At 51.8% G+C, this 27,787-nt stretch overlaps 10 protein-coding genes across 10 annotated transcripts; 7 read left to right on the forward strand and 3 right to left on the reverse strand.

Annotated features, from left to right (window-relative positions):
• Positions 1 to 1,816: 1,816 nt before the first annotated feature.
• Positions 1,817 to 4,474, reverse strand: ace1 (putative C2H2 transcription factor (Ace1)). The gene is made up of 5 exons (XM_024812495.1): positions 4,167 to 4,474; positions 3,545 to 4,090; positions 3,273 to 3,487; positions 2,734 to 3,215; positions 1,817 to 2,679 (listed from the first exon to the last, which is right to left on the reverse strand). The coding sequence occupies exons 2-5, from the start codon at positions 4,062 to 4,064 to the stop codon at positions 2,055 to 2,057; spliced, it is 1,842 nt and encodes a 613-aa protein (XP_024672316.1). The 5' UTR covers positions 4,065 to 4,090; positions 4,167 to 4,474; the 3' UTR covers positions 1,817 to 2,054.
• Positions 4,475 to 7,796: 3,322 nt separating this feature from the next.
• On the forward strand, positions 7,797 to 12,417 carry pex6 (AAA family ATPase peroxin 6; the record flags this gene model as incomplete). The annotated part of the gene is made up of 3 exons (XM_024816388.1): positions 7,797 to 7,977; positions 8,056 to 11,809; positions 11,874 to 12,417. 3 exons carry the CDS (start codon positions 7,797 to 7,799, stop codon positions 12,415 to 12,417), a joined length of 4,479 nt encoding a protein of 1,492 aa, XP_024672317.1.
• A 1,451-nt stretch (positions 12,418 to 13,868) lies between these two features.
• BDW47DRAFT_125457 (GABA permease GabA) lies at positions 13,869 to 16,504 on the forward strand (the record flags this gene model as incomplete). The annotated part of the gene is made up of 19 exons (XM_024816389.1): positions 13,869 to 13,960; positions 14,023 to 14,056; positions 14,175 to 14,244; positions 14,302 to 14,374; positions 14,427 to 14,455; positions 14,568 to 14,632; positions 14,680 to 14,751; positions 14,802 to 14,916; positions 14,967 to 15,045; positions 15,100 to 15,134; positions 15,189 to 15,217; positions 15,267 to 15,299; positions 15,351 to 15,375; positions 15,426 to 15,627; positions 15,678 to 15,755; positions 15,814 to 15,942; positions 15,990 to 16,137; positions 16,190 to 16,268; positions 16,320 to 16,504. 19 exons carry the CDS (start codon positions 13,869 to 13,871, stop codon positions 16,502 to 16,504), a joined length of 1,572 nt encoding a protein of 523 aa, XP_024672318.1.
• Positions 16,505 to 16,702: 198 nt separating this feature from the next.
• BDW47DRAFT_27828 (questin oxidase family protein) lies at positions 16,703 to 18,514 on the forward strand. The gene is made up of 4 exons (XM_024818644.1): positions 16,703 to 17,126; positions 17,188 to 17,333; positions 17,387 to 17,517; positions 17,586 to 18,514. The coding sequence occupies exons 1-4, from the start codon at positions 16,923 to 16,925 to the stop codon at positions 18,311 to 18,313; spliced, it is 1,209 nt and encodes a 402-aa protein (XP_024672319.1). The 5' UTR covers positions 16,703 to 16,922; the 3' UTR covers positions 18,314 to 18,514.
• Positions 18,515 to 18,554: 40 nt separating this feature from the next.
• Positions 18,555 to 20,709, forward strand: BDW47DRAFT_27834 (HECT-type E3 ubiquitin transferase). Its single transcript, XM_024818645.1, has 3 exons — positions 18,555 to 19,347; positions 19,894 to 20,175; positions 20,239 to 20,709. The coding sequence occupies exons 1-3, from the start codon at positions 18,610 to 18,612 to the stop codon at positions 20,530 to 20,532; spliced, it is 1,314 nt and encodes a 437-aa protein (XP_024672320.1). The 5' UTR covers positions 18,555 to 18,609; the 3' UTR covers positions 20,533 to 20,709.
• BDW47DRAFT_27840 (uncharacterized protein) lies at positions 20,673 to 21,574 on the forward strand. The gene is made up of 2 exons (XM_024818647.1): positions 20,673 to 20,835; positions 20,914 to 21,574. Exon 2 carries the CDS (start codon positions 20,964 to 20,966, stop codon positions 21,513 to 21,515), a length of 552 nt encoding a protein of 183 aa, XP_024672321.1. The 5' UTR covers positions 20,673 to 20,835; positions 20,914 to 20,963; the 3' UTR covers positions 21,516 to 21,574.
• Positions 21,575 to 21,767: 193 nt separating this feature from the next.
• On the reverse strand, positions 21,768 to 23,566 carry BDW47DRAFT_27851 (TauD/TfdA dioxygenase family protein). The gene is made up of 5 exons (XM_024818649.1): positions 23,053 to 23,566; positions 22,794 to 22,999; positions 22,205 to 22,696; positions 22,015 to 22,148; positions 21,768 to 21,965 (listed from the first exon to the last, which is right to left on the reverse strand). Exons 1-5 carry the CDS (start codon positions 23,256 to 23,258, stop codon positions 21,852 to 21,854), a joined length of 1,152 nt encoding a protein of 383 aa, XP_024672322.1. The 5' UTR covers positions 23,259 to 23,566; the 3' UTR covers positions 21,768 to 21,851.
• Positions 23,567 to 24,225: 659 nt separating this feature from the next.
• Positions 24,226 to 24,810, forward strand: BDW47DRAFT_27849 (uncharacterized protein). Its single transcript, XM_024818648.1, has one exon. It carries the CDS (start codon positions 24,372 to 24,374, stop codon positions 24,687 to 24,689), a length of 318 nt encoding a protein of 105 aa, XP_024672323.1. The 5' UTR covers positions 24,226 to 24,371; the 3' UTR covers positions 24,690 to 24,810.
• A 150-nt stretch (positions 24,811 to 24,960) lies between these two features.
• On the forward strand, positions 24,961 to 26,752 carry BDW47DRAFT_117334 (putative transporter; the record flags this gene model as incomplete). The annotated part of the gene is made up of 6 exons (XM_024815063.1): positions 24,961 to 25,071; positions 25,137 to 25,465; positions 25,524 to 26,364; positions 26,418 to 26,536; positions 26,589 to 26,672; positions 26,728 to 26,752. 6 exons carry the CDS (start codon positions 24,961 to 24,963, stop codon positions 26,750 to 26,752), a joined length of 1,509 nt encoding a protein of 502 aa, XP_024672324.1.
• On the reverse strand, positions 26,697 to 27,440 carry BDW47DRAFT_105183 (uncharacterized protein). The gene is made up of 2 exons (XM_024812496.1): positions 27,231 to 27,440; positions 26,697 to 27,165 (listed from the first exon to the last, which is right to left on the reverse strand). The coding sequence occupies exons 1-2, from the start codon at positions 27,407 to 27,409 to the stop codon at positions 26,946 to 26,948; spliced, it is 399 nt and encodes a 132-aa protein (XP_024672325.1). The 5' UTR covers positions 27,410 to 27,440; the 3' UTR covers positions 26,697 to 26,945.
• Positions 27,441 to 27,787: the final 347 nt, after the last annotated feature.

A 27,787-nucleotide genomic window follows, 5' to 3' on the forward strand; every position in this document is an offset into this window, starting at 1 on the left:
ACGTGCCTTTTGAAGACTCTTGCTCCATGAACGGCAAGGTCTATGTGCTGTTCCCGCCGGGACTCAGTGCGTCGACCACCTATGCAGCAAGCAGCCCATATATTGAACAATCCAGAGTTCAATAGATATTTGACGGCAATCACCACAGACAACTGCACGAATCTATGTGGGCTTCAAAATGTCCTACTCACCCAGCTGGTGGATGTTTCTGCGTCGAATCCTCGGCGATTCAGTGTATGTCAACCGGGCCGTCGCCAAACAGGCGTTCTTGGAGACTGGGTCGGTTACCAACCATTTCCGAGCATCGCAAACCAGCCCCGCCGCCGCGAATGGACCCTGGTGGGTCCCATTGGCGACACCTATCATCACGGCCGCCCTGTTGTTTATCACCTCGGCGGTTTTGTTGTGGCTATGGTTCTTTCTTCGGGCTAAGTCAGTCCACAGTCATACATCATATAATGTATACGTGATATAGATACTGATTAACCTTGTATAGAATGCCCGCGCTGGAGTTCTCAGCCACTCGGCAGGCTGAGTCCGCGCGAGAGATACATGGCATTATGGCCATGCGGGTAGGGGAAACCGGTAGGTTGATTTCTTCTTTGTCTATACCTACTTATTTATATGGAATATTTTAGGACCCCCCCTCCCCCCACCAAACCCGAGGACGAGGACCCCCCCCCTCGTCGAGGAGGAACGTTTCGAGACGGCTGCGGGGGACGCAGCAGAAGAGTCGATGTATTCAAGAGAGACTCTAGACATACTCATCGAAGCAAAATACGGCGCATTCTTTGCTTGCGTACTGCTATAAAGAACCATGGTTAGACCAAGCATAATAGGCGTTAAAGCTTCTGTGCTCTGTCGGCAGTGCTCTTCAGATATCTTGCTCTGTTCATTCCAGCCAATCACCCTGTGGACATTTGTTGCTGTTATCGTCTGCAGGTCTCCATATTACCACTGGTCTTTTTGTGTAAATGCCAGGCCCGCATGATGCGAACAGCTCCATGCTATGGCTCCCAGTATTGAACATAATATACCAGCAGGATCTGTCTCTTGAATGGCGTCACTGGCCTGGATGGCCCCAAAACCCAATCAATAGAGAGATTGCAAGCAACGGCTCGGAAGTCACGGTTCAGGTGGGTCTCTTCATACCGAATGGCTTAGTCTCACACGAGAATAGCCTGGTTTCAACACAACATATCGAATGCGATAAATCATGGTTGCTTTCTTACACCCACGACCGGCAGGCACCACGTGGAGCATACTTCGACAACACCAGCTCAAATACATTCAGATCCATCCAGATAGTAATAATTACTTGAAATCATCACTGGTCGTGAGCCTTGCCAAACAGTCCAGTTGACCTCTGCTGAACACAGCCGACTTTCCCATTCACGACGGGACCTAGGCGTATTTGTTTCAAAGAATGGGATTTGGGGAGAGATCCAGAATAATTCATGGAATGAACTCTCATACGGTGTATGTACAGTATATAGGGTCTAAAGGAACCAGCGTCTTCTCGTCATCAGTGCCCCGAGCTTATTATCGACTTCAATCTCGGCTGCCGCCATTCTATTCCTTCGACGGGATGGATACGATGCTCGACTTTGCCGGATATGGGCGTGCTTACGAGCAGTGAGCGCTATGCTGGCTGATAGTTACCTTTTGGGGATATCGGAGTTAGATCTTGGGTACCTATAGTCTGGGATTTGGAATTTGTTGTTGGAAGCATTCTAGTGGATTGGTTGGGTTTTTCTTTTGTAGGTGTTAGGTTATAATATTTGTTTAGCTGCTGTTACTTGCTATAGAGAAGGCGTTTTTTTTGTATATATATATTATTCATTTTTTTTTATTTAAATGATCATGATAAATTATGACTGGCTAGAGTGGAAATAAAAGGTCGTATATCGCTATAACATACAAACAGCGCTGTCATTCTGTAAAGTGTGGGGATATGGGTATGAAAAATGAAAACGTATTAAAAAGAAGGGAAAGAAGCAAGCATATGCTCATTAAAACCACCGTCAATCTCTCTTATCGGATGATTGTAGTCCCTAGGGGAACTCCAGAAAGTCTGACATGCCGAGGTCCCCATAGTTGAGGAGATCCCCGTGATTCATGAAATCCCCATGGGTGAAAACGCCCGCGTTGACGTTGAACACATTAGGATCGTACATGGCCAAGGCGTCATTGAAGAAAGTTGTATCGCAGGTAGCGAAGGCGTCGTTGCTGAAGAGTTCGATGTCCCCAACAGGTGGCATCATGGCGTTGTTGGGGAACATTTCCATCTCTGGCGAAGTCGAGTAGCCCATCGCGGGCATCGGGGGCGGCTGGGAGAAGTCGATCATGGGCTCGGGGAGAGGATTGGACATGGGGGTCGAGAAGGTGGTGGTCGTCGACTGGGGGCTTTCCGACACCTTGTTGTCCTTCTTCCGCCCGTTGTTCTTGGTCCTCGTGTAGGTCCACCCGTGAGTCTTTTCCATGTGCTGCTTCACGTTGCTGTGTCGCCGGGAGACGTAGGCGCAATCTTCGAACTCGCACTGGTAGAAGGTGGGGTTCGGGCTATGCTTGTCGTTCCAGTGCCTCTCGTTCTCTTTCGAGGTAGGCCAGCCAATCTTGTAGTACTTGCAAGTGGCGTCGGGGCACTTGTGCGGCCGCTCGTGGGTCTTCTCATGTTTCCTGCCTAGGGTTAGTCGCCAATATGGGAGACGGTGTCAAAATGTGGAGACTTACGAGAGATCACAGTGTCGCTTAAACACCTTGTCACATTGCTTGCACTTCTGGTTGATGTTCATCGGGGGAGCGTCCTTCTTGCGTCGAGCCATGGATCGCTCGGCACCTTCGTCGGCACTGCCCAGGCTCAAGGTCCGCTTGAACGTCGGAATGGGGGCGGCACTGTAGGGCTCCCCGGTGCGCAGGGAAGTCGACTTCTCGCCCTGGTGGACAACAAACTGGGCAGGGTGTCCGGTCTGGGACAGGCCACCTTCCAACGTGAGTCGAGGGGTTTCCCCCGTAGGGTTTCGGGACGCCTCGTCACGAATCACCTTGTACCGTCTGATTTCATCAATGAGATCGGCAAAGTAACTGCTGCTGTAGGCCTTGTCTCCAGGCGTGTGGAGGTCTCGCGGACTGAGATGGGACACGGTCGCGCTCAGACACTCCACGGTAAGATAACAGAATGATTCATACGTCGAGAGGGTAACTCCATCGACACCCTGCGCGAAGGTTAGTTATGCTGGCAGTTTCGGGGGGGTTCGCTAGTGATCACTTACGGGAGCCAAATTGGTGATCGACTTCTCGATATCACGCAAATTGCGCAGGTTATCGTTTTCGACCTGCTCGCGGACCTCCTGCACTATCGAGCGATATGGGTGGAGCGAATGTTGTTTGAGAAGCGGTATAAAGACCCACTTCTCCACCTCAATGCGGGCGCGCTGGCTGAGCCCGCGGACCGAATCCTTGATGGTTCGCCCATCAACGAGATCCACTGGAGGGGAGTCAGTATAAGATAGAAAGACAAGAGGAAGCAGATGACCAAGCGTACTCTTTGCTCTGGTGGAAGCGTTCTCTTCGTTACTGCAGATAGATGTGCCGAGACCACTGTCCGAAGCGTGGCAGTGGGTATGGAGGACTTTTTGAGGTTTCGTCTGGGACGATGGGGAATCAGAGACTTTGCGGACCTCTGGGGCACGATGGTCGCTGTGACGCTGCAAGTAGGCGCGAGGAATTGGAAGGTCGTTCTGGAGGTGGTTCTGGGTGTGTTTTTGAGGGATGTCGTTCTCGAACTGGCTGAGGATCTTGCTCATGCGATCCTGTCCGGCTGCGATCGCTTCCAACGTCTTGGGACAAGTGGGAGAGCGTCGAGGTAGCTTCTGAAAACTGACGATCGGATCACGTTCCGACGAAGAAGTGTTTCGTGGGTGGAATGTTTCCCCTCTTTTCAAGCGGCGGTTCGAAGGTGGTTGCGAGTCGGGTAGGGAAGAGTTGAGGAGGGAGGGCGGAGGGGTCTGTAGGGCCCGACGGCGAGGATGACGATGCATTGTCGTCGTGGTATCTGAAGACATGACGGCGGAATTACACCTATATCGGTCTACTGTGTAATTGTATGCTAATTAGCCTTCCGGGGTCGACGGAGATCGAGTTGGTGTTGAGTCACCGTCACCTACTTGACTTTGAAAACGGCTGTACGGCGAGGATGGTTCAAACGACCCACGGGTTGTAGTGTGGCTGTCTCTCCAGATTCACCAGAAACAGACAAGTTGATCGATTCGATTTGATAAGCCGGATGGTGATTCCTATCTGAGGGAAGGGACTAATCTAGGTAGAGATCTCGAAATCCAGGCAACAGGCTCACGATAACCGATGGAGGTGAGCTATATAAACCAAGGCCAAAAGACAGATGTCAGAAAAGTGGAGGATGGAAAGAATCAAGCGATGGGGAGATGAGGAAGAAGGAAGGAGGAGAAGAGACAAGAACCCTTTTCCCCTCTCGCTGTTGATGACCAAAGGAGGCTGAGACGACGTTGGCTCGATGTCTGCCTGATAGACGAATGGATCTATGCCTGATACGGTATAGTGATGTTTAGGATTGGTTACTATTGGGCGTAGTGATTATCGATCACTCCACTCTGGCGTGTGTATTTATCCCTTACACCCCAATTACCCATGATGGCTTAATGATCTCTTAGTCTGGGCGGTATTTACTCTGTCCATACCACTTTGAACAAGTGGAAGGTTCCCGATCAGACCCACCTCTGTCCACCCATTGACCCAATAATAACTTCCATCGTCCACTTCTTGTCGCTTCTATCGTTATTCCTAAAATAGTGACAAACCAACGCCTGAGTCTACAATGGATATCTCTGATTGGGTGTCCCAGAACTGAACGACTGATTGTCGACGGATGTCACTGACTTCTTTGTTGTCCTTCGTTTATAGTATAATCACCCACGGTACCGGACCGAGGAGCCGTGTGTATCTTTGAGACGGCTCTGAAACCACGGAACCCGAAGAACTCAATTCTTTTTACAGAGTATCAATATTAATACATGGAGGGGTTAAGTCGAGGTACAGATGTCTGGGGCAATAATACCAGTGTTTTCTTACCGTATTCTCGAACAGGAACAGAAGAGCCAGAACAGGTCCCGTTCTCATCGCCATACTCCACGTCAGCATGAGTTTCAGAGAATCATATTGAACCAGTCAAGCCCTTCCATTCCTTCCTAGAGATTCTGTCAGATCAAGTCCACCGAGTCTGCGCCTTGTCGTCGTATGCGCGTCTTCGCCATGAGCCTCAAGTTGAGTGGGAAGGCCAAGGCGCTGTCGTTGACCGCTCATCGTCGGGGTCTGTCCAATCATACCACCTGCACAGCCACCTTCGGTCGGTCAAGTCAACGTCAACCGTTGTGTCTCAGTTTCCACATCGTGTCTGAATCCAGAATTCAAGATTCCATTCTCATCTAGTTCGAACCCTCTTACCAAAAGTTTGGCCGAATATTGGCCCGGTCCAACCCGTCTAATGCCGTTGATCAGTTTGATGTTTTTTTTACTAGATTTTATTATGGTTTCAATTTAGCTTTGCTATCATTTAGGTTGACCTTATTTCTATCTTATTCCTTGGTTTATTTCTTAGTACCCATAATATCATCTTATCGTCTATTTCCTCTTTGATCGCGTTTTATCTCGTATTTGTTTGAATTCTCAACAAATCCACCATCACGAACAGCCACCTTACACTGGAACCACATACACCGTACAGCCCCAAGTTTTGTATCCCAACTCAGGGGATCGCCAACCATCATGAACGGGGTCGATCTGACGGAATATTCAGCCTAGTCTCATCTTCAAAAGGCAACACCATTTCTTTCCCCCCATTCCCATAAACGGCCAACGTTCTATCCGTAGCTTGCGTCATACAAGTCACCAAAGAAAGATCCAGACTTGACTATGACAGCCTTGGGTGTGGACTAGACTGGATCAATACCTCAATGCGTGGCAGGGGTCAAGCCGTCACTGCCACACGGAATATTGGCCCACGAGCTTGCCCGGCATTTATGCGCTTTCCGAGTGTGTGCTCTTGCATAGTTGGCGTTGGCAGCTGCGTCGGAGAATGTCGAGACACTTTGACGAAACCTTGCCATAATGCTAGTGCAGCTTCGTCTTGACATGGGTCGAAAGATAAATCAATAAACGAAAATAAAATGTGATCAAAAAGGAGAGATCGATTATGGAGATCCATGGATACTGGGGGAGTTGCTTATTCGCGATTGCGTATGCAGTGCGTACCAGATTGCGTAGTCTATCTCCCATCTCGGGCTTCTCATGTTTGACAGTATACAGCGTCATGTAAAACGATATATTTTATTCTACTTGAGATGTTCTGATCTGTTAGGAAACCTCTTGCGAAAAAAACTACATAAAATAGCAATTTGTAGTGATATGAATGAATACTTTAATATAAGACAGACTGAAGTCCATACAACTAGACTATAACAAGAGCCAAATAATGATCCTCTGTCAGATCTTTACCATCCACCTGGGTTTTTGTTGAGATTGTGGAACATCAGTGAAGGTAATTTGCGCAGGTCAGTTGACTTGCAGAGATATACTGTTTTTATATCTGACTCTTCCTATAAAAATATTGCAACCTTGGTGGCTTTTGGAATAGCTTTGAGAATCATCACCAAGTCGTCACGGATTCATCAATGTTTCGTAGTGTCCATTGGTTCTCCCACAGAGATGACCTCAGAATTCTCATCTGAAGCGTTTGGTCAGGATGACATTCCTGTGCTGGGATGTTTGGGAAATACGGTGGCTCCTATCTGCCCGAAATTGAGCTCCTTTCTTGACAATCCGGGAGATCAATTGATGGGCCAGGAAACCACTTTAGCTTTCTTCCTCGGGCTATGGCGTCGTGATTAATCATATATTGAGTTGAGGTCAGATGTCTCTGAAAGAAAAGGATGACATGGTCTGTTATAATCAATTTGCGTCACAATGAAGTCCATTTTCATTTACTTGTAAAGGTAGTTGCAAAAGAGTATCGATCAGCCAAGGGTGGTCAATATATATATACACAACCGCATCACATCTATCACATATCCAACAAGGGATCTTTAAATAGCTAATAATGAGAAAAAAATGGAAAAAGGATTGACAAAAATATTTAAGCTACTGGTCACCTCCCAGCTCTTCATTACTTCTTATATGGCCACTGAAAGACATCTTCTGGCATACCCCCGTCGGCAAACATGCGGCTTGACCACGGGCAACTGTCCGATCCGCCAGTCAAAATAACCGATTCGATTCATTGAAGCCCATGAGAGGCTGACACCGACCCTCGAACGACGTTTCATAGATGCCCTACGTGGTTGAAGAAATTCAATGTAATAACTGATGAACACGTTGATAGTGGCGCAAACCATCAACCTGAGGTTATTACCCCAGATTCCATGATTAATCAAGGCCTCAGCCGACCGAGATCTCGTGAAGCCCTTGAACCTCGGCATCGGGATGTGGCAGAAAGTGCGGGCGGTGCCGAACTGGTCCCCCGGACTTTCTCCAGCATCCTGGCGGTCTTGGGTTTCACTCAACTCATTCACTCACTCCACGGGATCTGCCTTCTCCTTTGTATTCTTGCTTTTCTAGTCTCTGTCATCTGCAGGAACATGACTTGTTGATTTATGATACCCTGCATTAACCCCCTCCTGCTTTGACTCAGCATCCTTCTCTGCTAGCAACACGCAGTCTTGTGATAGTTCCCCGCCCGACCGACCGGCAATCCAACCTCCCCCAACATGGACTTCGAACGACATGATCCTCCCTCTGAACAGCCTAAGCGACGGAGACGGAATGTCGCCCGGAGACGCTTGCGCAACAGAGCTCCCATCTCGGCGCGTCTCTCCCTAGACAACCAGCTACGGGGGTCGGTCGGTGTGGTGTCGGATGACCTAGCCAACGATCTTTTCCAGTTAACCGGTGAGTGACCGACCATGCATGGAAGGAAGGAGAGAGGCGATATGCGAAACTAACATGCGCGCGTCTTGGACAATCTAGAGGAGCAAGACCGCGAGAGACACGCAATCCGCTATGTCGCGATCTCGCCATTTCTCCCCGGTAACAGCGCCGCGGAGGACCTCTCCTGGACCATTATTCCCGTTCAGACGCAGAATCAGAATCGCTCTTATGAAGCTCCGCTCCCTCATTCGACGGTCATTTTCCCAGAGTCGGCCGATTCGCTGCAGCCGTTCTATCAGGCGCTCAGCAAGCTGGACCCCACCCGCCAGTCGCAGCGGGCGGTGGAGATTCGCGTCTTGGACGTGGCGCCGTTGCACCTGGACACGGTCTATGTGACAGTCGAGCGAAACTTACTCCGGAACCACGATGACGTACAGAGCAAGTTCGGCGGTGGATTTACGACCAATCTACAGAGCCCCAATGGGCTTCGCGCAAGACCCGGCAAGGGGCCGGAAGTGAAGAAATATACGAAGAAGGCGGCCGCGGAGGTTGAGGAGCGACTCACGGCTGCCGTTCGTGAGGCGCTGGGTTCGCAGAGGGTGGTGCATACTGGTGATGTGCTGCCGCTGCCGTTGCCTCCGCACCCAATCACTTACGCGCCTCCGCCTCCCGCCCATATCACGTTTTGCGAGCCGGTGTCGCAGGGTCTGTTGATGCCGACGACGAAGGTCGTGGTCATCCAAGCCCGGCCCCACGGTCACCGTTCCCAACGGAGTCTACGGACCAATTCCGGTTTGCTCAAGCAAGTCGCAGAAGATGAGGCAGACGAGACCTCCAACGAGCAGTTTTACTCCGCCGCGGAGGATAAGCCCACGGAAAGCAGCACCGAGATGGAAGGTGCTACAACGTCAGATGATTCGGAGACCGAGGGCTCGGGAGGGAATGCCAGCGACACCTCGGATGACTCCCTGGAAGATATGATCTCTCTCTCGGCCCCTCAACTCCCCCAACCGCCATCCGGTGTTATGTCAGGCATGTCCACAGCCACACCACGGGCCATAGGCCGCCGGTCGGATGGTGTTCGTACGCCAGGATCCGTGGTATCCAACCTGACTTCCACAACCATGCGTCCTGGACGCGGGGCCGGTGCCGGCAAGGTGTTCAAGGCGGAGGGGCTTCTGCGGGCCATCCCGAACGAACTCCTGCATCCCAAACCCCGGGAGGACGATGATTCGGAGTCTTACGTTTTCGTAGATATTAGCACTCTGGCGAAGATCGGCTGCTTCTCCGGCGACTGGGTGAGGATCGAACCCACCGAGGAGCCGCAGCCGAACATCTTCGCCTCCATTAAGATGGGAAGCTTCAATGAACAGGAAGAAGACTCGGGCGAATGGCGCGCGGCCCGGATCTTTGGCCTGTCGGGCCTCCCGTCCGCGAAGCCGCGATACTCCATCAACCAGTCGGAGGGAAGAAGGTCGAGTTTCTCCCAGCGCCCTGCTACGCGCCTCACCCCGTCCGTGTTCCTGCCTCCTCTACTCCTGAACAATCTTGACAACCCTAAATATCTTCGTCTGTCTGCTTTGTCGTTCGGAGGGGCCAATGGAGGCTCCAAGGCCGGCGGCCTGTTGCATCAGATGAAGGCAGGGTCCGTTAGAAGCCCACCCCTGGCCAAGGAGGTCACCTTGCTCAAGATCTCCACTCCCCTCTCCATGGACCGCGTCCTGCAACCGGCTTTGTTCTCCGGACTGAAGCAGTACTTCGAGTCCAAACGGCGCCTCCTCAAGAGTGATGACCTGGTGGGAATTGCCGTCGACGAGGGACTTGGGCGGGCCGTTTTCGCCGGGTCTGCTACAAATGACGGGGCGGCCCAAGACGAGGACCTCACCACTCGACTAGGTCAAGTGGCCGAAAGCGACCAGGCTGGTTCGAGGAAGATTGGCGTGGCTTGGTTCCGCGTAGGCCAGGTTGTCCCGACGCTTCCCGAGGACCAGGATGAGATCGGCGAAGAACAATGGGGAGGCGTTGCCATCATTGATCCCACCACTACGAGGATGGTGCAAGCAGGGAGCGACGTGAGCCGCGTTCCTGGCACTTTGAACAATGGCTGGGAGTACTGGTTTGGCGCGAAGACGATCCCGAAGTCGCTTGGGGACTCTCAAAATGCGCACGGTTTAATCACCGAACCGCCACAGACGTTCATCCCCCCGCTGCAGCAGCGTATCAGAGATCTGATGTCAGTTGCTACGAGTCCTCGCGCGATTCAGCTCGGCATGAAGCCCGTGGTGATCTTGTTGCGGTCGCAGCAACGGCACATTGGCAAGGCCATGGTGGCCACCCGTGCCTGCGCAGACATCGGCCTCCATACGTTCCCCATCGATGCCTACGATATCTTGACGGAAGGTGGCGCCAACGGTGGCGATGTCAAGACTGAAGCCTACCTGAAAGCGAGAGCAGAACGCGCTTTCCACTGTGGATCTGAATGCACGGCGCTCCTTATCAAGCACATCGAGGTTTTGACTGCGGATCGCATCGTCTCCGCGATGACCGACATCCTGGCTGATTCCCGAGTTGTCATCGCGACCACGACGGATGTCGAGCAGATTCCGGAAGGCATCCGCAGCATGTTCACGCACGAGTTCGAGATGACGGCACCCGAGGAGAAGGATCGTGAGGGCATCTTGCGTAACGCAGTCTCTGACCGGAGCATCAAGACATCCCCTGACGTGGATCTCGGCACCGTTGCGCTGAAGACCGCTGCTTTGGTGGCCGGGGATCTGGTAGACGTTGTCGAACGGGCGGCGGCTGTGCGGATGGCTCGCCTAGAAAAATTGGTGGACAATGCCAACAAACAGACCCCGGGCGCGATGGTCACCATTCGGGATATTCTCCTGGCCGGAGGCGATGCCGCACGGGGAGTTACCAAGGCCGATTTTGACGCCGCCGTTGAGGCCGCGAGGAAGAACTTCGCCGACTCGATCGGTGCGCCTAAGATCCCGAACGTCGCCTGGGACGACGTCGGTGGCCTGAGCACCGTCAAGGACGCTCTCACCGAGACCATTCAGCTTCCACTCGAGCGGCCCGAACTCTTCGCCAAGGGGATGAAGAAGCGCAGCGGTATCCTGTTCTACGGTCCGCCGGGTACGGGCAAGACCCTGCTGGCCAAGGCCATTGCCACTGAATTCTCCCTGAACTTCTTCTCCGTCAAGGGTCCCGAGCTTCTGAACATGTACATTGGTGAGTCAGAAGCCAACGTCCGACGAGTCTTCCAAAAGGCGCGCGACGCTCGGCCGTGCGTCGTCTTCTTCGACGAGCTGGACTCCGTGGCGCCCAAGCGAGGCAACCAGGGTGACAGCGGCGGTGTCATGGACCGCATTGTCAGTCAGCTGCTTGCCGAGTTGGATGGCATGAACGGCGGCGAAGAGAACAGCGGCGGTGTCTTCGTTATCGGTGCCACGAACCGTCCCGATCTGCTGGATACGGCCCTTCTGCGTCCCGGTCGGTTCGACAAGATGCTCTACCTCGGTATCTCCGACACGCACGAGAAACAGGCGACGATTCTGGAAGCGCTCACCAGGAAATTCAACCTGGACCCCGATCTCTCGCTTGGCCGCGTGGCCGACCGACTGCCCCTGACGTATACGGGTGCGGATCTCTACGCCCTCTGCTCTGATTCCATGCTCAAGGCCATCACCCGCAAGGCGACGGCCGTCGATGAGAAAATCAAGCAGATCCCCGGTGAATCTGTCAGCACGGCCTACTTTTTTGACCATCTGTCTACCCCAGACGATGTGGCTGTGATGGTCACGGAGGAAGATTTCACTGCGGCCCAGGGTGAACTCGTCCCCAGTGTTAGGTAAGTCTTTCCCTCAACCCGCGGATCATCCCGACACATTTATTCATACTAACGAAACCCACAGCGCCAAGGAACTAGAGCACTTCGAGCGAATCCGACAGAGCTTCGAATCCGTCGACAAACAAAAGCAAGAGTCCAGCTCGCAAGGCGCCGCCGGCGCACAAACCATCGGCGACGCTCTCGAGTCGCTTAAATTAGGCGACCAACCAACCGACCAGGTAATCGACGGGCCCATGCCCATCACAAACGGCGACCACGCGACGCCAACCAGCAACGGCAGCAACTCCGGCAAAGGCAAAGGCAAGATCGGGTCGTCCATCATGCGCAACGCGACGGGCTTCCTGACGGGCCACAAGGGGAAGGGCAAGAACGGCAGCGTCCCGTCGCTTGGAAAGGGGAAAAACAAGTCTATCACTTCTATCCGGACGGGCGATTCCGACTCTTCGCTGGAGGGGGGCCCCACGGGGTCTAGTCGGGGTGCGTCTGGGTCTTACTCGGGAAGAGCTTACGACGATGTGGGTGAGGAGGATGATGACGGGGCGGTCAATGGGGATGATGAATATGTTGTGAGGACTGATCATTTGGCCCAGTCGGGGGGTTCAAAGTAGGCGGGGTGTGGGGAAGTATTTTTCTTCTTCTTTACTTGTCTGGTTTATTGCGTTGTTTTTTTTTTTTTTTTCCTCCTTTGTTGAGCGGAGATCTCATCCATCTGCTTTTGTATAGACCTGTGTAGATATTGGCCCCGTCGAGAGAGAGAGAGAGAGAGAGAGAGATCATGGATGCCGTGTATATAATACTATATACCATACGATTGTGAATTATCCTATCCTATTCTATCCTCATCCTCATCATTTAGGAACAAAGCGAAATGTTGCCAGACATCGTTGGATACATCATACCGGGACCAGAATAAAAAGGGGATAAGACAAGCCTCAGGCCGACCTCCGAAGCGAGCGGACCACATGTTGATAATTTCATCTCCTCCATTCATCTTCTCCATCCATCTCTTCTCCACTCGGCTTGGGTGGAGTCGTTGGAGTCTGGTCCACCCGGAGTCTTATCACCATTCATCATTATTCGCAGAATGGCATAATTATCTCTCATAGAGTAGATACTAACGAGATAGGTAACCTATCGCCCTATCTCCCCCCTGTTCGACAGCATGGCTTTGACTGACACAAACCGCTGTAGACAAAACATTATATCCATACTATATACCTACCCCAAGTGGATAACCCAAAGCCACCCAAGTATGTATAAGCTTTTCCGCCCCCGTTTCCCGTGCCAACAATATGCGACGCGTGGGACGGGCGGAAAACATGTATATAATACTTTTTTTTCCCTCATATAAAAAAAGAAGGCTAAGCTTCGTCCAAGCCGGCGCGCTCAGACTCGGGGACAACGAGACGAGCCAGAATCCACCGACCGACTGAATTCGGAATCGGCAATCGGGGAGGCAAGTGCTGATCGGTGATTCCTGACTGGTTCTCGGTGCCTTGCGGTTCGGGGCTTTCCACAAATCACCGTCCACTGCGATTATCTTCGCCTGAATCGGTAGCATCGATTCCCACCCATCGTGGATGCTACTGCTGAAATGCCTGAGACGAATAGTGTCGGCTTTGGGGGACGGGGGTAGTCTTATCAAGGGGACTGTTACATCATCTCTGTTATGTAAGGGGTAAGTTGGGGCTTCTTCCCCGCAATGCCTGGTGGGCCGGATTGCTTGTCCGAGGAACGATTGACGCCATTTTCGGGTAACTGAGACCATGGCCGTCGCCCCCCGGATGGGGTGGGAGGTGGAGGAAAATGATAGGAAACTGGAAGGGTAGAGCAAGTGAGCGTGTGAAGGAGGAACGCGTTAGGATGGCTGGCCACATTGGTGCTGCTTTTTTAGTCTGTTTTTTTTTTTCCGTCTACCTGGCTGTCTTTTTTAACTACTTGTTTTTATGCAGCTTTGTTTTTCTTCTTCTTTCCTGTCCTGTGTTTTGCTTTGTTACTTCTTCTTTTCTCTGTTTGTAGCCATTGTGACAATTGGAGTTTCTTGCAGTCGACCTTCAACATGTCCACGACGAAGGACTTGCGCGGAGATGATGACGCGCAGCTGGCGGCCATGGGCCATAAGGCTGAATTAAATCGAAATTTCTCCATGCTGTGCGTGCTCCAGGATTGGCCCCAAGAAATGCCCAGAGACTGACATATACTACCTATGTTAGATCCATGTTGGGATTGGCCTTTGCGATTTTAAATGTACGTCGGCGCCGCGGCAGGAACAGCCCCCGCCCATTGGACTGCTTGTCCCGCGGGCCGTGGCCCAGGGCCGTAACTAGGGCACGCTAGGATTCTGATCGCTGATTACGTCTCGCAGTCTTGGACGGCTTTATCGGCCAGCTTATCGCTCAGTTTGCCGTCGGGGGGTTGTGCTAGTGTTGTCTGGGGTGGGTGAATTGGGTATTCTGTGGTCGAGAATAGGGTTGCTGATCTACCGTCTGCAGGTCTGATTACCGCTGGTGTATGCAATTTGTGCATGGCTTGCTCCCTGGCGGAGTTTTTGTCTGCGTATCCTACGTGAGCATTCAAGACGGAGTATATTGGTGGTCTCGTTCTAATGATAAGTTAGGGCTGGTGGACAGTACCATTGGGTTGCAGGTAAGTGTCACGTTGAATCTTCGGGAATAGAGTGTTAGAAGCTAATTGACTTGTCTTGTAGTTAGTATGTGTGCTTCCTATCCTCGGCTCGAACAACTCTAACAGTGCAAAGTATCGTGGAAGAACTGGATCCCGATCCTATCATGGATCACCGGCTGGGCGAATGTTTCGGGCTGGGTGAGTGTTTTCTGCCCTACAACTATACTCGCCTGCTGACAGATTAGCTCGCTTTAACTGCCACTGGTGGCCTCCTGGGAAGCGAGCTGATTATGGGTATTATCTCCCTGATGCATCCGGTAAGTCGCTAGTCTACTGAACTATTGCACTTCGTCGCTGAGTCCTGTAGGAATTCGAGCCGCAGCGCTGGCACCAGTTCCTGCTCTATATTGGGTACAACATCATCGCCTTCGTTATCAACTCCCTGATGAACTCGGTTCTTCCGAAAGTCACCAAGGGTGCTTGTGAGTTATTGTGGCTTAAGATCTGCCGAGAGGAGTGCTGACGGCCACAGTCATTTGGTCTTTGAGCGGTTTTGCTATCATCTCTATTACTGTTCTTGCTTGCTCCTCTCCGAACTATAACTCTGGAAAGTAAGTCATGTTTTTTATGGTACACGTGGAGCAAGCGCATGCTGACATTGGGAGGTTCGTGTTCGGAGATTTTATCAATCAAACAAACTGTACGTCATACTAGATTTATCTTCAAATTCGCGTTCCACCTCTAACAGATATAGGGCCGGATGGTGTTGCTTGGCTGCTTGGGGTATGTTTGACATCTTGTATAAAGCTAAGACTATTCTGACCGATAAAAGTTGCTGCAAGGAGGCCTTGGTCTTACAGGATTCGTGAGTCCCGATCACTCGGCTGTGATTGATTAGAGACTGACCACTAGACAGGATGGTGTGGCACACATGATTGAAGGTATGCTTTAGTGTGGCATCTTTCGGGCCGCATCCCACTGACGCTTCTAGAAATCCCCAATGCCTCTTCCACTGGACCCAAGATCATGATCGGTTGTGTTGGAATTGGGACAGTGACCGGATCAATCTTCCTGGTCGTGCTTCTCTTTGTTGCTGGCAACATTGAGGAAGTGATCGAGTCTGCCGCCGGCCCGCTCGTGCAAATCTTTAAGAATGCGACAGGAAGCAATGCGGGATCTATCTGCCTTCTCATGTAGGTCTCAGTAGACAGCGCGTTGGTTCAGGCCACTGACTCGTGTCCAGGTTCCCTCTTGTTTGTATCCTCTTCGCTGCCACTACCATCATGGCAACCAGCAGTCGCATGATCTATGCGTTCGCGAGGTAAGTGCGCGGTTGCAAATGTGTCTACCAAAGCTTAGGTTTGCTAATGAAGAAACAGAGACGGTGGTCTCCCAGCTTCTCCATTTTTCAGCCGGGTACACCCGAAGCTCAAGGTGCCGTTGAATGCTCTGTACTTAACGATATCCTTGGTGATCATCTTCGGCTGCATCTTCCTGGGCTCCTCGAGGTAAGCTTCTCCCCGGGAGTGCACCACCAGCCGCTGACTCCATTCAGTGCATTCAATGCCATCGTGTCCTCGTCAGTGGTCATGCTCGACATCTCCTACGTTATGCCAATCGCGATCAACTGCATTCGTGGCCGGAACATGCTGCCTGAACGGCATTTTGTTCTTCCCAAGCTGTTTGGCTGGATTGCCAACATGGTATGTCTGACATCGAACAACGAGACATCTCAGTCACTGACATGTGTCAAAGGTTGCCATTTGCTACATCTCCATCACCACTGTGCTCTTCCTCTTCCCGCCTAGCCTGCCAGTCACAGGTAGCGGCATGAGTAAGTCTGATGCATCCCTGAATTTGGAATTTACGCTAACATAATCTGCAGACTACTGCGTGGTTGCATTTGGAATTATCCTGATTGTGTCCGGCATCCAATGGTTCGTCGACGGTCGTAAGAACTTTGTTGGGCCTCGCATCGACGTGGATGTCATCTCGGGCGAGCTTTCTGCCGGTGGAGATACGCTCGATGACTCTAGTAGACAGGAGCAGGGGAAATCGGAAGAGAAGTAATTTGGGATTTAGATTCGGTGGTTGGGATTCAAATACGGTATCAATCTGAAATGAGTAGATGAATATCAGGAAGAGTTATAGAAGTAGACTGTTTTTGTATTTTGATTACTGTATGGATGGAGTGGCGTGACATCATAGACACCTCAGGCCATGGTCCCATCCAACCTCAACAACATCCGCGTCTTCCCCACATTTTGTTGAGCTTCGACAGCCAATCTTGAACACATTCATACAGAGCTCAATTCGGCGCATAAGTACACTCAAAGATATAGCGCGCACTCTCTAGTCCAGTGCACCATCCATGCAATTATATCACTAAAGCACGCCGTACAACGATCCCAACGCCTCGGCCCAACAAAAGTAGCGGCATAATCTAGCAGTGAACATCGAATACAATAACATCAGATACGACACAACGATGATCTCAATCTCAATACCATCCCTCAGCAACCTAATCCCATGGCGCGACCGCACACCCTTCACCACTCCTCCGATGCAGACCCACGAAATCGATACAGCGCAAGAGAGACCCGCCCGCGCGGTAAAACACATGCTGAAGCTGAACCATGCCAACTACAGCCTGCTGCGGTCTGATGGCGCCCACCGCAACCAAATGCCTCATGTTTGTTGCCCTACTCTGCTGACTCTATCTGTGTGATCGCTGGCTAATTGAGCCGTCTTAGGTGTTGGGTGCGTATTTCCTCCTCGGCGCTGATGCGAATGCTTTGGATCGCGCCTGGGAAGCGGAGTCGAAGGCCCTTGAGCCGTGGGTTGATTCTCCGGCGGAGATCAGCACGTATGACTGGAGGGACTTTTTAGGGAAGAGAGAGTATGTATTGCATTTTCCGACTGGAGGTAGCTTGATTGACTAACTCTTGGTAGATACCAACGCGCTTTTCTTGATTTCTTCGAAGACCAGCTCGTCGTTAATTACGCCTATGATTGGAGAAAGCTCGTCTCGGACTACTTATTTACTGGACAGGAGCCGCTTTTCAAAGCGTTATGCTCAGGACGTATGTCTCTACCACATGGGCTCTTCACAAGCCATAGCAAGAGCGATATGATGCTGACAACACTCCAGTCGGCCACACAGCCCTCCACCTCTCCACGGCATTCGTCCTCTCCAGCAGGGAAGTAGCAATGGAGACTCTCGCCCTAGCAGCGTCAACAATGACCACAACAGCCAACACCGACCCCCCAACCCTAAGACACACCCATCCCCAACAGCCAACCTACCACTCGACCTCCTTCCAAGAGATTCTCACCACCGCCCACAAAGACAAGCGCTTCTCCACCGCCACCCCCACGAACGACGAAGACGCAGAATCCATCCTCCTAGACCACTACCACGCCTGGACCCTTGACTCCCAAAACGCAGACGCACAGCTCCGCGAAGCGCTCGACGTAGCCGCCTCCCTCGCTGCGTCCAGTCCTAGCCCGTCATCGCCCGACACCCCATCCATCCTTAACATCCTCGTCGCCGCCCACGCTGTCCGAGTCCTCATCCCACTCATCCCGGGCCGCTTCCACGAGCGCCTCCTCCGGCAGTGGTGGCTGCTCACGCTGCGGGTCTACGTTGCGCAGGGGCGTCCGGAGCTCTTGAGCCGTGTCAGTGTGCAAGAGGAGGAGCATGACCTGGACGGTCGCAACTGGGGGTGGGCTGCTGCGCGGTGTGTGCAGGGCCCGCGTGTAGACGCGCTCTCCGCGCAAAGTGTCCTTGCGCTCAAGGAGGCGGCGGGGACTTGGGGGGATGCTGATGGGCTCTATTTGAGGGCTGCGGTGCGGGTTGTGAAGGGTTTGGCGGCGTAGGTCTGTGGCGTTTTCAGCTTATATTTGCATATTACATTTAATTTTGGTAGTCTATTATATCTGCGTGTAATTGTGAATGTGAATGTACTTGTATAGATCGATCTGATGAAGTTATTGCCTGAGGCATTAATATATTCAGTATCACGTGCAGGTGCTTAGGTGCTGGGTTTGCAGTGTTTGTGCGCAGCTCCAGATATTCTCGCGTCATGTTTGTTCGATTTCCAGTTCCGCCTGTAGTGATGTTGATGCCACAAAGAGAGATTTAATGTCGTAACAACTTCAAGAAATATCCTAAAATGCCGACAGCCGAGTGCAAAGCTACTCCTCTCTACCTCCACGCGGAGCTCCTCCCCAACATCCGACACATCACCCTCTACGTCTCCATCCCTGCCAGCACCCCCGCAGAACAAGCCCACCCCCAGATCTCGCTATCATCCTCCCGCAAAGCTGTCACCGTCTCCGTGTCTGTCCCGGGGACATCGGGTGATGTAACAGACACGCTGAAGCTCCCCGCCCGCGTCACCGAGGGGTCGCGACGCGTGCTAGCAGCTGGGACAGACGCGCCGAACAACGGGCGGGTTGAGCATGGGATGCGGGAGTACTCGTTCCGGATGCAGGTCGAGAGCGAGGATGATGGGCTGTCCAGACCGTCGCAGGTCGAATGTCTGGATGGGTTTGTTCCGTGGACGGCGAGAGATATGGGCCCGCGGACAAGAGTGCGGTGTCGTGGGTGCCCCAGTGTCTTTCTAGAGCCGTCTCTGTCTCCGTCTTCTAGTGAGGTTGAGAAGGGACGTGATTTGGCCGGCTGGGTGTGGAAGGATCTGCCTAGTGGGAACTGGGCGGAGATGATGGATTTCTGGCATTGCCATAAACCAGATACGCATCCTTCAGACCGGGATACTAATGATGCGGAGAAACAGACCGACGTCAAGGGGTATGGCGCGGCGAATCAGGTCCTTGCGTCGGAGGGTACAGTCCTCGTGGACGTGGCGACGTTTTTGGTCGCGCAGGCGGATTGTAGAGGGCTGAGAAAGGTAACGTCTCTACTGTGTTTTTCTTCCCTGGTTCCTTTTTTTTTTTTTGAAAGTTCTACCCCATCCTATCCCGGCCGTGTAACAGTGGGCAACAAGAAGGAGGCCTTTCTCGACCATGAATCTGCCTTCGATACAATTGCCCTATAGCTACTGGGTTTCGATCTGACGGCGCAATGGGCATGAAGGAAGCCGTTCATGTGCGTGGCGGGACAGTCGGGTGCAGTTATCCTCTGTTTCGCAGATGGATTTCGCTCTCGCCTTCCCGTTGCTATCATGTTCGACTTCCAGCCCTCGCGCTTGGGGTCGAGACTTCGCCTTGCGTCTTTCATCGTTGATTCGAATTCCCAGAGCGATGGGGTCGACGTGATTTAGCGAGGTACATACCGACGAGCAGATCATATCACATCTGTAGCACAGTTTTACCGTTGAAAATAGTGTGTAGATCGATCGATTCCAAATGGCATGATCATGCGTTATCCCTAGATTTTCAATGTTTCATAAACTCTCGTTGTACCCGTACGCAATTGCTGATAGACGACCTTCTAGGCCGAACGGGAGAATACCGACGGGGACTCTAAACCAGAGCCCGAGACAATCGTATGCGAAAACTGCAATGCGCTGATCGGCGTCGAAGACACAGTCTCTCAAGGATGGAGACTCTTCAAAACAAACATATCAGCCAGCAAACGGGACCCCGACAACCCAAACGGCATGGTCTGGGAGACCCAATCCGTGGAAACGGTAGTCGCTGCCCAGCTCCTGGAGCTAATCGAACGGGAAAGCGCTCGTCGATTCGTCGTCCACTGTGGACAGAAGGATGGGCTCTTGGTATGTACACCCTCCTTTTCTGTAGCTTGTTCGACCATCTTTTGACAAGAAAAAACCTACCAGCTTTGGGTCTTCAATCCCGACCTGCACTATTCCAACTCCAGTCCCGATCACAGTATAGCCGCACAGCAGGGAATGAAAGTCTTCTTCCAGTCTGTTGATGACGTCGATGCAGTACTGCATCCCGCGCAGGGCAAGATCTCGTCCCTATCTCTAGAGGAACTGCGACTGCCGTCAGGCGTGTTCTTAGCCATGACGAAGGCGCTGCTCAGCAGTAACAGCATGCTCCCAGGATCAGGGAGGATCTTTCGCGAGTGGCAGGTGGGGATCTTGAACCGCTTTGATCGGGCAAAGTAGCATGGGTGACATTGAGTGCAAACTGGTAGTCACCAAGTACGCTTTCCCTGTTCGGGACATCTACAGAAAAGGGCGTCTCGTGATCTACGATGAAGTATGAAATGCTGTCATTCACTCGATGATTTCGCTGCATTGGTGGACAAGCTTTCGAAATTTGGAATTTCTTATTAGCTTTGTCACTGCTTCTCAAGCCTTCTTGACACCCTATCCGAGACATCCATCTTGGTCATCTTCATCCATCTCGATCGACTTCGTGCATCTTCACAAACCACTGCTTTCATCAGCTTCCATCATAAAAAATCAGTATGTACTCAGCCGAGTCACCAACTGCACCATGCTATACATCAGACTGAAACTAACTCTACTTTTAACACTACACAGATAGCTACCCACTCCTTAAACTTCATCAAAAGAAAGACAAAGACGACCCAATGGCCATCTCAACTCTCATCCGTCAAGGCTCAGGTCCAACCGATCCTGACGACACAGTCACTTGGGAACACCTGGAAGACGTCTCCACCCCCATCTCCCAAAGCTCAGGACTAATCGACCCGGACAACAAAATCACCTGGGAACACCTCGAAGACGCCCCCTCCCCTTCCACCCCCCCAAGCTCATATCCCATCACACCCAATAACGAAATAACCTGGGAATACTATGAAGACGCCTCAACCCCCACGTCTCAATACTCAGGTCCAATCGACTCCGACAATGAAATCACCTGGGAACACCTGGAAGATGTCTCCTCCCCCAGCATCTATGAAGAAGACGACGAACTTGTCTACGACAAGCCATTCTCGGCATCATCTACTCCCCACAATGCAGAACCAGTTTCAGCCCTGGAAATCTTGATGGACATGCCGCTCAAGGGACTGTTCATACACGTCGTTGCTGTGTTTCTCATGTGGTTATTGTGGTTGCTGTTTATGTTTAAGATGCTGCGCAGAGAATTGCGCCTGCTTGAGCTGAATGGTATCATTTGATGGTCGGCCGTAGTGAGAGACAACTTGTTTTGTTAAATTCTCATGTTGCTTACGTTCTTGACTTTCTGTTGTCGTCTTTCTCAACCGCGCTTTTAATCATACATTTCTTGGGTGACTTCACGATCGGATTTGGATGGCTATGTGATGGAGTTCTACTGATGGAGTTTCTGTATCATCGACACTACGGCTGGATGACAGGGTTATGTGGTCAATATGTTGTCAATATGATTATCTTTTTTTGTTCATTTGAGTTTCGGATTCCAAATCAAGCATAAATTGACACATTCTCACATCATCGTAAAACCGTTACAACTGTAATATCATCGAGGTTGCTTATTAGCCCTCAAAGGGCGTCTCATACGGAGCTTCAGCCTGGGGCGTGACACGTGCCAGATGGCGTCTTTGGCCGTCTTCCCAGTCGAAGAGGGCGCTGTGGGCCGCTACTCGGTTCTGTACGAGTTAGACCCTGGTTATTCAATCCAAGATAAGGAAAACTCACATCCCAGACAACGACAGTGTTAGGTCTCCAGCGGATGCGGGTTTGCAGATCTTGCGACAGGGCAATATGGTCGTAGAGGAACTTGAGGAGGAAGTCGGATTCTTCCTTCTTGTAACCGACGATGTAGCGGGTGACTATTGCAGGGTTAATCACTTGTTCTTCCCGAGAAAACGGTAGCCGGGGTACTCACACTGGGGGTTGACGTAGATCGCTTTCTCGCCAGTTACAGGGTGAGTTCGCACAATCGGATGCTCAGTGGTGATGGGATCACGACGGGAGATGCCGCCATTGTTCAGACTGTTATTGGCCTGTTCGAAACCCGAATGCACTGCGCGCAGGCCGTGCAGTCTCTTCCGGAACTCGGGCGACAGCCGACGGTAGGCCTTGGCCGTGTTGGCGAAGAGCGTGTCACCGCCAGTGGTCGGGCCGTCCAGCAGATATAGGAAGGTTGTGCCTGGCGGCTGCCTTTCGAAAGTCACATCGGAGTGCCAGGTGATCGAGTTGGTGCGTGCCGACAACAACTTCTGTCCCGTTTGGTCGTCGGCGCCTCGGTGCACCAGGTGGATTTCTGGGAAGCCCTTGGGGGCACCAGACGTTTGATGAATATGTTGTGGACCAAAGTAGCGACCGAATTCCAGAGCCTTCTCGATAGGGATGGACGCAAAGTCCTGGTCGCGGAAGGCTGCAATGCATTAATGGCGATACTCTAAAAGGAGGGGAGGTGTGGGCTTTCTGGACAGCGATGGGATGATGGGCAAGTTGGAATGGTGCTGACATACCGACAACCTTCCTCTGGGCCACATAGAGCGCTAGCTGGTCTTTGCCTTCCTTGGTCAGTTGGCTCAGCTGGACACCATGTACCTCGCTACCGATTGCCGGGCTTAGTTCGTCAATGACGGCTTTGTCCTTGGGAAAGAGGTCCGGAAAGCTTGGATCGGCGTCCTTTCCGTGGTCATAGTGCTCGAAGGGTTCAAGCTGTGGGTATCTGCAGCCGTGTCAGTAGTGATCAGTTCTTGTTAAGCTAGCTATCTACCATACCTTTCTGTCTCATTGTCCCATACAGGAAGGTAGTGGGGATATTTAGCAGGAGGCTGCTTCGCCGTGCCCTGAATTTCGTTTTCGTGTTTGTATGCGTCCCCGTAGCCGATGACGTTCTCCTTATTAAAACCACCATCGGTCTTGAGAGTCGCGACAGGCGCAGAACGCAACAGGGAGGTCGTAGTCTCAGTCAACGAAGGAGCCATATTGTGTCAGTGTTCCCGATTGTTCCCAATGGACAAGTTATTCCTCTCGATTCAGGTGCGGAAGTCCAGACTGGGACCACTCCCCCAGATATACCCCCAGAGACCCGAACTTCTTTCCGATTATCCGTTCTAGATCGCGCAATAACCGCGGGGTATGCGTAAATAATCATGCGAATTCCTGTATTGGAGTGGAGGGGCGCCTCAGGCCGCCGCGGGGTTGGTATGAATAGAACGTGTTTTACGAATCACTAGACGCTGGCGTCACTATAGCCCCGGCAATGGATGAGATATCCGCCGTTTGGCGTATGGCGTGCTAAACACCATGTATGTGGTCATATAGGTACATAGAGGGGCGCTGATTTGCAGCAGGGGAAATTCCGACGGTTCTAGCCTGCACCCGACGAAAGCACTATATTCAACGGCTGCAGTGATCTTCTGCGTTATGCCGCTCCTGTTCATACTAAGAAGACCGACATAGCAGGCGTGATTCCTGGGCCGTGTTTCACTCCGTCAACCTGTTTCCAGAGGAGGGGGGAGATGTCGTGTGGGTGGGCCAAGGATGGCGTGATAGTGTCTCCCATTCGCGCCACTAAGCAAGCGTATACCAAGGGATTTCCATGTGGGAACCAAAGAAAGCCGGGATTATTTCGGTCGAATATGAGCGTCCAAGCTTTGAAGATTCCAGGTATATGTTGACGTTTGGCTTCCCAAATGCCGTAGCAGGGGCATGCTGTGTTCCTGTCACCGCACACCCTGTCACTATCTGCCCTCGTGCAAGGTTAGTGTCAGGGATTCAACGGGGAAAGCGATACGATACATGACAGGATGAATCTTTAGAGCTCATGCTGTGACAATGATGGTGAATTATACCATAAGCCAAAGCGATGGTGAAATGGGAAGGATGTTAGAGACGAGGCAGGTGTGATTGGCAGGACGAGGAGGGAGCTCGAGTTATTCTAAGTAACCGCTAACGGAGCCTAAGGCAGACCCCGGCTATCCTCCGCTCTCTTGACTCGTTTTTTATAGCGTCACCATCGTCGAACTTGCGTGATACCCTTCAGTTGCGAGAGTTTTGCATGGACCTTTGTCGCCTCGGTGTCGTGTTTGAACCAGATGATGACGATATCTCCGCTATTGGTATCTTATGTCTCGATTGACGGTCATACTTCCCATACTATCCAGGATATGATCTCGTGGAAGAGTTACATTCCCGGATGCTGTCCGCAGATCCACACATGGTGCGTGCTCAGCTATCGATACCTTTCTCCAAAAGCCCGAAACATGGATGTCCAACGATCTCATCTGTTGGATTCATTGGCTCTCGGTATTGGCGTCTGCATCGCGTGCGGGCTGGAGCGCATCCCTTACTGCCTTGCACTAAGTTGCCTTGGGAATTGCGTGATGGTTTTTTTTTTTCTTATCCTGAGATAGGCGCACATGGCGCAGGAACATACGGAGTAATGGCCTTATAATTGGAGCGCGCCCGGCGAAATCCTAGAAATATGATGCAAGCTCCCCATCCTTGTCCAAACTATACATTTTCCATCATCCTGACAAGATGAGCTCCGAAGATGGCAAAGGGCCAGCGACTCATGTTGCGCCCGTCAAACAAGATGGCGACGCAAAGATGCAGTCTGGGTCGTCGTCTTCTGTCGACGCGGCGGAGGGACAAATTAAGAGTGTAGAAGAATGCGCTTTTGACATGACAGAAGATCCTCGTTTCTATAAGCCCATCTCAACATACGAGGGGATTCACCGATGGGACCCCCATTTTGACTGGACCCCAGAGGAGGAGAAACGCCTGATCCGAAAGGTACGTGCTGATACGAGTGTATCAGCCGATCTGGTCCGACTGATAGAATGCTGATTTGGTACCAGATTGATCTCCGAGTGTGCACGTTTGCTTGCATCACTTTTTTTGCACTCCAGCTGGACCGAGGAAATGTCGTCCAGGCCATGTCCGACAACATGCTGGGAGACTTGGGCATGGATACCAACGACTACAACACCGGCCAGACCATCTTCTTCGTGGTGTTCCTGTTTGCCGAGTTGCCGTCTCAGCTTATCTCCAAATGGCTCGGCCCGGACCGGTGGATCCCTATCCAGATGTTTTGCTGGAGTTTGATCGCCGCGATGCAGGCATTCCTGAAAAACAAGGCGAGCTATTTTGCATGCCGCGCGCTTTTGGGCCTCTTCGAGGGCGGATTGTAAGTTGTTCGGGACTTTTTGATGATTTTGGTGTGATTGGAAGCTGACCACCAACAGTATCCCGGATACAATTCTTTTCCTCTCCTTCTGGTACAAATCGAAGGAACTTCCCATACGGCTCAGTTATTTCTGGGTGTCATACCAGGGAACGGCCATTATCGGTGCTTTCCTTGCGTTTGGGTTTCTCCACATCCGCGACGACGACGGGAAAGGTGGATGGCGATACCTATTCGCTTACGAGGGTCTCATAACGGGCATCATCGCCATCGTCGCAGCATTCTGGATGCCCGCGTCCCCGACACAAACCAAGGGCGGTTTTCGCGGCAAGAACGGCTGGTTCAGCGAACACGAAGAGAAGATCCTCGTCAACCGTGTCATACGTGACGACCCCAGCAAAGGAGGAATGCACAACCGCCAAGCCGTAACGCCCAAGATGCTCTGGAACGCCCTTTGCGACTACGACTTGTGGCTCATCTACCTGCTGGGCCTGAGCTGGATGATCCCCAACACGCCCGCGACGACCTACATCACGCTGAATCTGAAGGCGCTCGGGTTTTCCACCTTCGAGACAAACCTCTTGACCATCCCGAGCTACGTCATCTTTATCATCAACTTGCTCTTCTGGACGTGGGTGTCAGAGCGCTTCCAGCAGCGCTTTCTTCTGGGTATCGTATCTGAAGTGTGGTGCTTGGTGCTGCTGATCGCCCTGGTGGTTTTACCAGATGATGCCAGCCCGTGGGCCCGCTGGATCATCAACGTCCTGCTGATTGGCGCTCCGTATATCCACGCCGTGGTGGTGGCCCTGACGTCCAGAAATGCGGGCTCTGTGCGGACGAGAACGGTCGCCACTGCGCTGTATAATATGACGGTCCAGGCGTCTAATATTATTGCCAACAACGTGAGTGTGCACGTATTATGCATAGTATGGTGCTGTACTGACCATAATTCCAGATCTATCGCGAAAATGACAAGCCTTACTACCGGACTGGCAACAAGGTCCTAATCGCGATTACCGTGTACAGTCTGCTCTTGTTTGTTGTGTGCAAGTATTATTATGCCTGGCGTAACAAGTATGTCTTCATAAACATCATTTTCTGCGCATCATGCTAACAGTGCACCTAGACAAAAAGCTGCCATCTGGGATCCGATGACCAGCGCCGAGCGAGAGGCTTATTTGGCTGCAAACAAAGACAAAGGAAATAAACGGTATGTCGCGTCTATATTGCTTTACCTAGGAGCATGTCAACTAACATAAACCCAGACTTGACTTCCGATTCATCCACTAGCCATGGAACATCGCTAGCACCAGACCCAGCCGGCTTGGGTCGAGCACTAAAATATATACAGACCATTAAAATATACAACCAACTACCTAGTAAGACAAGCAACACAGCCAGAGCAAGTAGTGCCATTCCATTCCCTAAAAACATTAAGCGTATCCCAAGATAAATCATCCCATCATACACAGCACAAAGTAACCTACTCCCCAATAACATACTCACACCCGTCATCCCCCATCCACACCTCATGCAACTTACCCGCCGGCACATCCACCCTAGCGCCAACACCATGCGTCTCCTTCTTCAGCTCCCCGCCATGCAGCGAAGCATTATCCTCGGGATACGTGACAGTCATGCTCCCCCGGATGATGAGATGGGTCGTGAGCCCGCCGTGTCTGTGTGGGGGGTAGTGGGCGTTACTGCAGCCAACCACAAATTAGATAAGAAAACCAATTTCTCTTACATGTATAGGTAAAAGACACACCTTCCATCCGACCACGTAAACACATTCCTAAACCCCCAGTCCCGCACAAGACGCTCGCACTCGCTGCGCGTGCCAATCGGGTACGTCTCTGCCATTTTCTCTCGACCCCCTACCCGTCCGGTGGATGCGTATCGTAAGTGTGGTGGCGTGTTCTTTGATCGACGGATGGAATGAAGCATGGGAATAGGAGTTAACTTCCATTAGTTCAGATAGATGACGTCTGTAAAGGTGGGTAATGGAGAAGAAGGACGATGAGGGGGAATGTGTGGGGTATCGATGACGTCGTTGGGGATGTACGAATGTACCTAGTCACATGACGATGACCTGCATCTGCTGCAGTGGTGTTGGATTAGATTGGCTCATTGGGGAGAGAGGCGATTTGTGAGCTGTGCTTTGCTTTAGATTATTTTAGCTAGTAGCGTTTAGCACTGGTCATTACTCTGGCATCGTCTATTGCTTGCTGCATGTTACTAGCGTTGTTTGGTTTACCTCGGGATTGAGGTGACTGGAGTTGTTGCTGGTTCGGTGATAGATTGCTGAAGGTATACTAATGTTGG

This window comes from Aspergillus candidus (genome assembly GCF_002847045.1).
Source record: "Aspergillus candidus strain CBS 102.13 unplaced genomic scaffold BDW47scaffold_20, whole genome shotgun sequence".
In the NCBI taxonomy this organism is placed as follows: domain Eukaryota; kingdom Fungi; phylum Ascomycota; class Eurotiomycetes; order Eurotiales; family Aspergillaceae; genus Aspergillus; species Aspergillus candidus.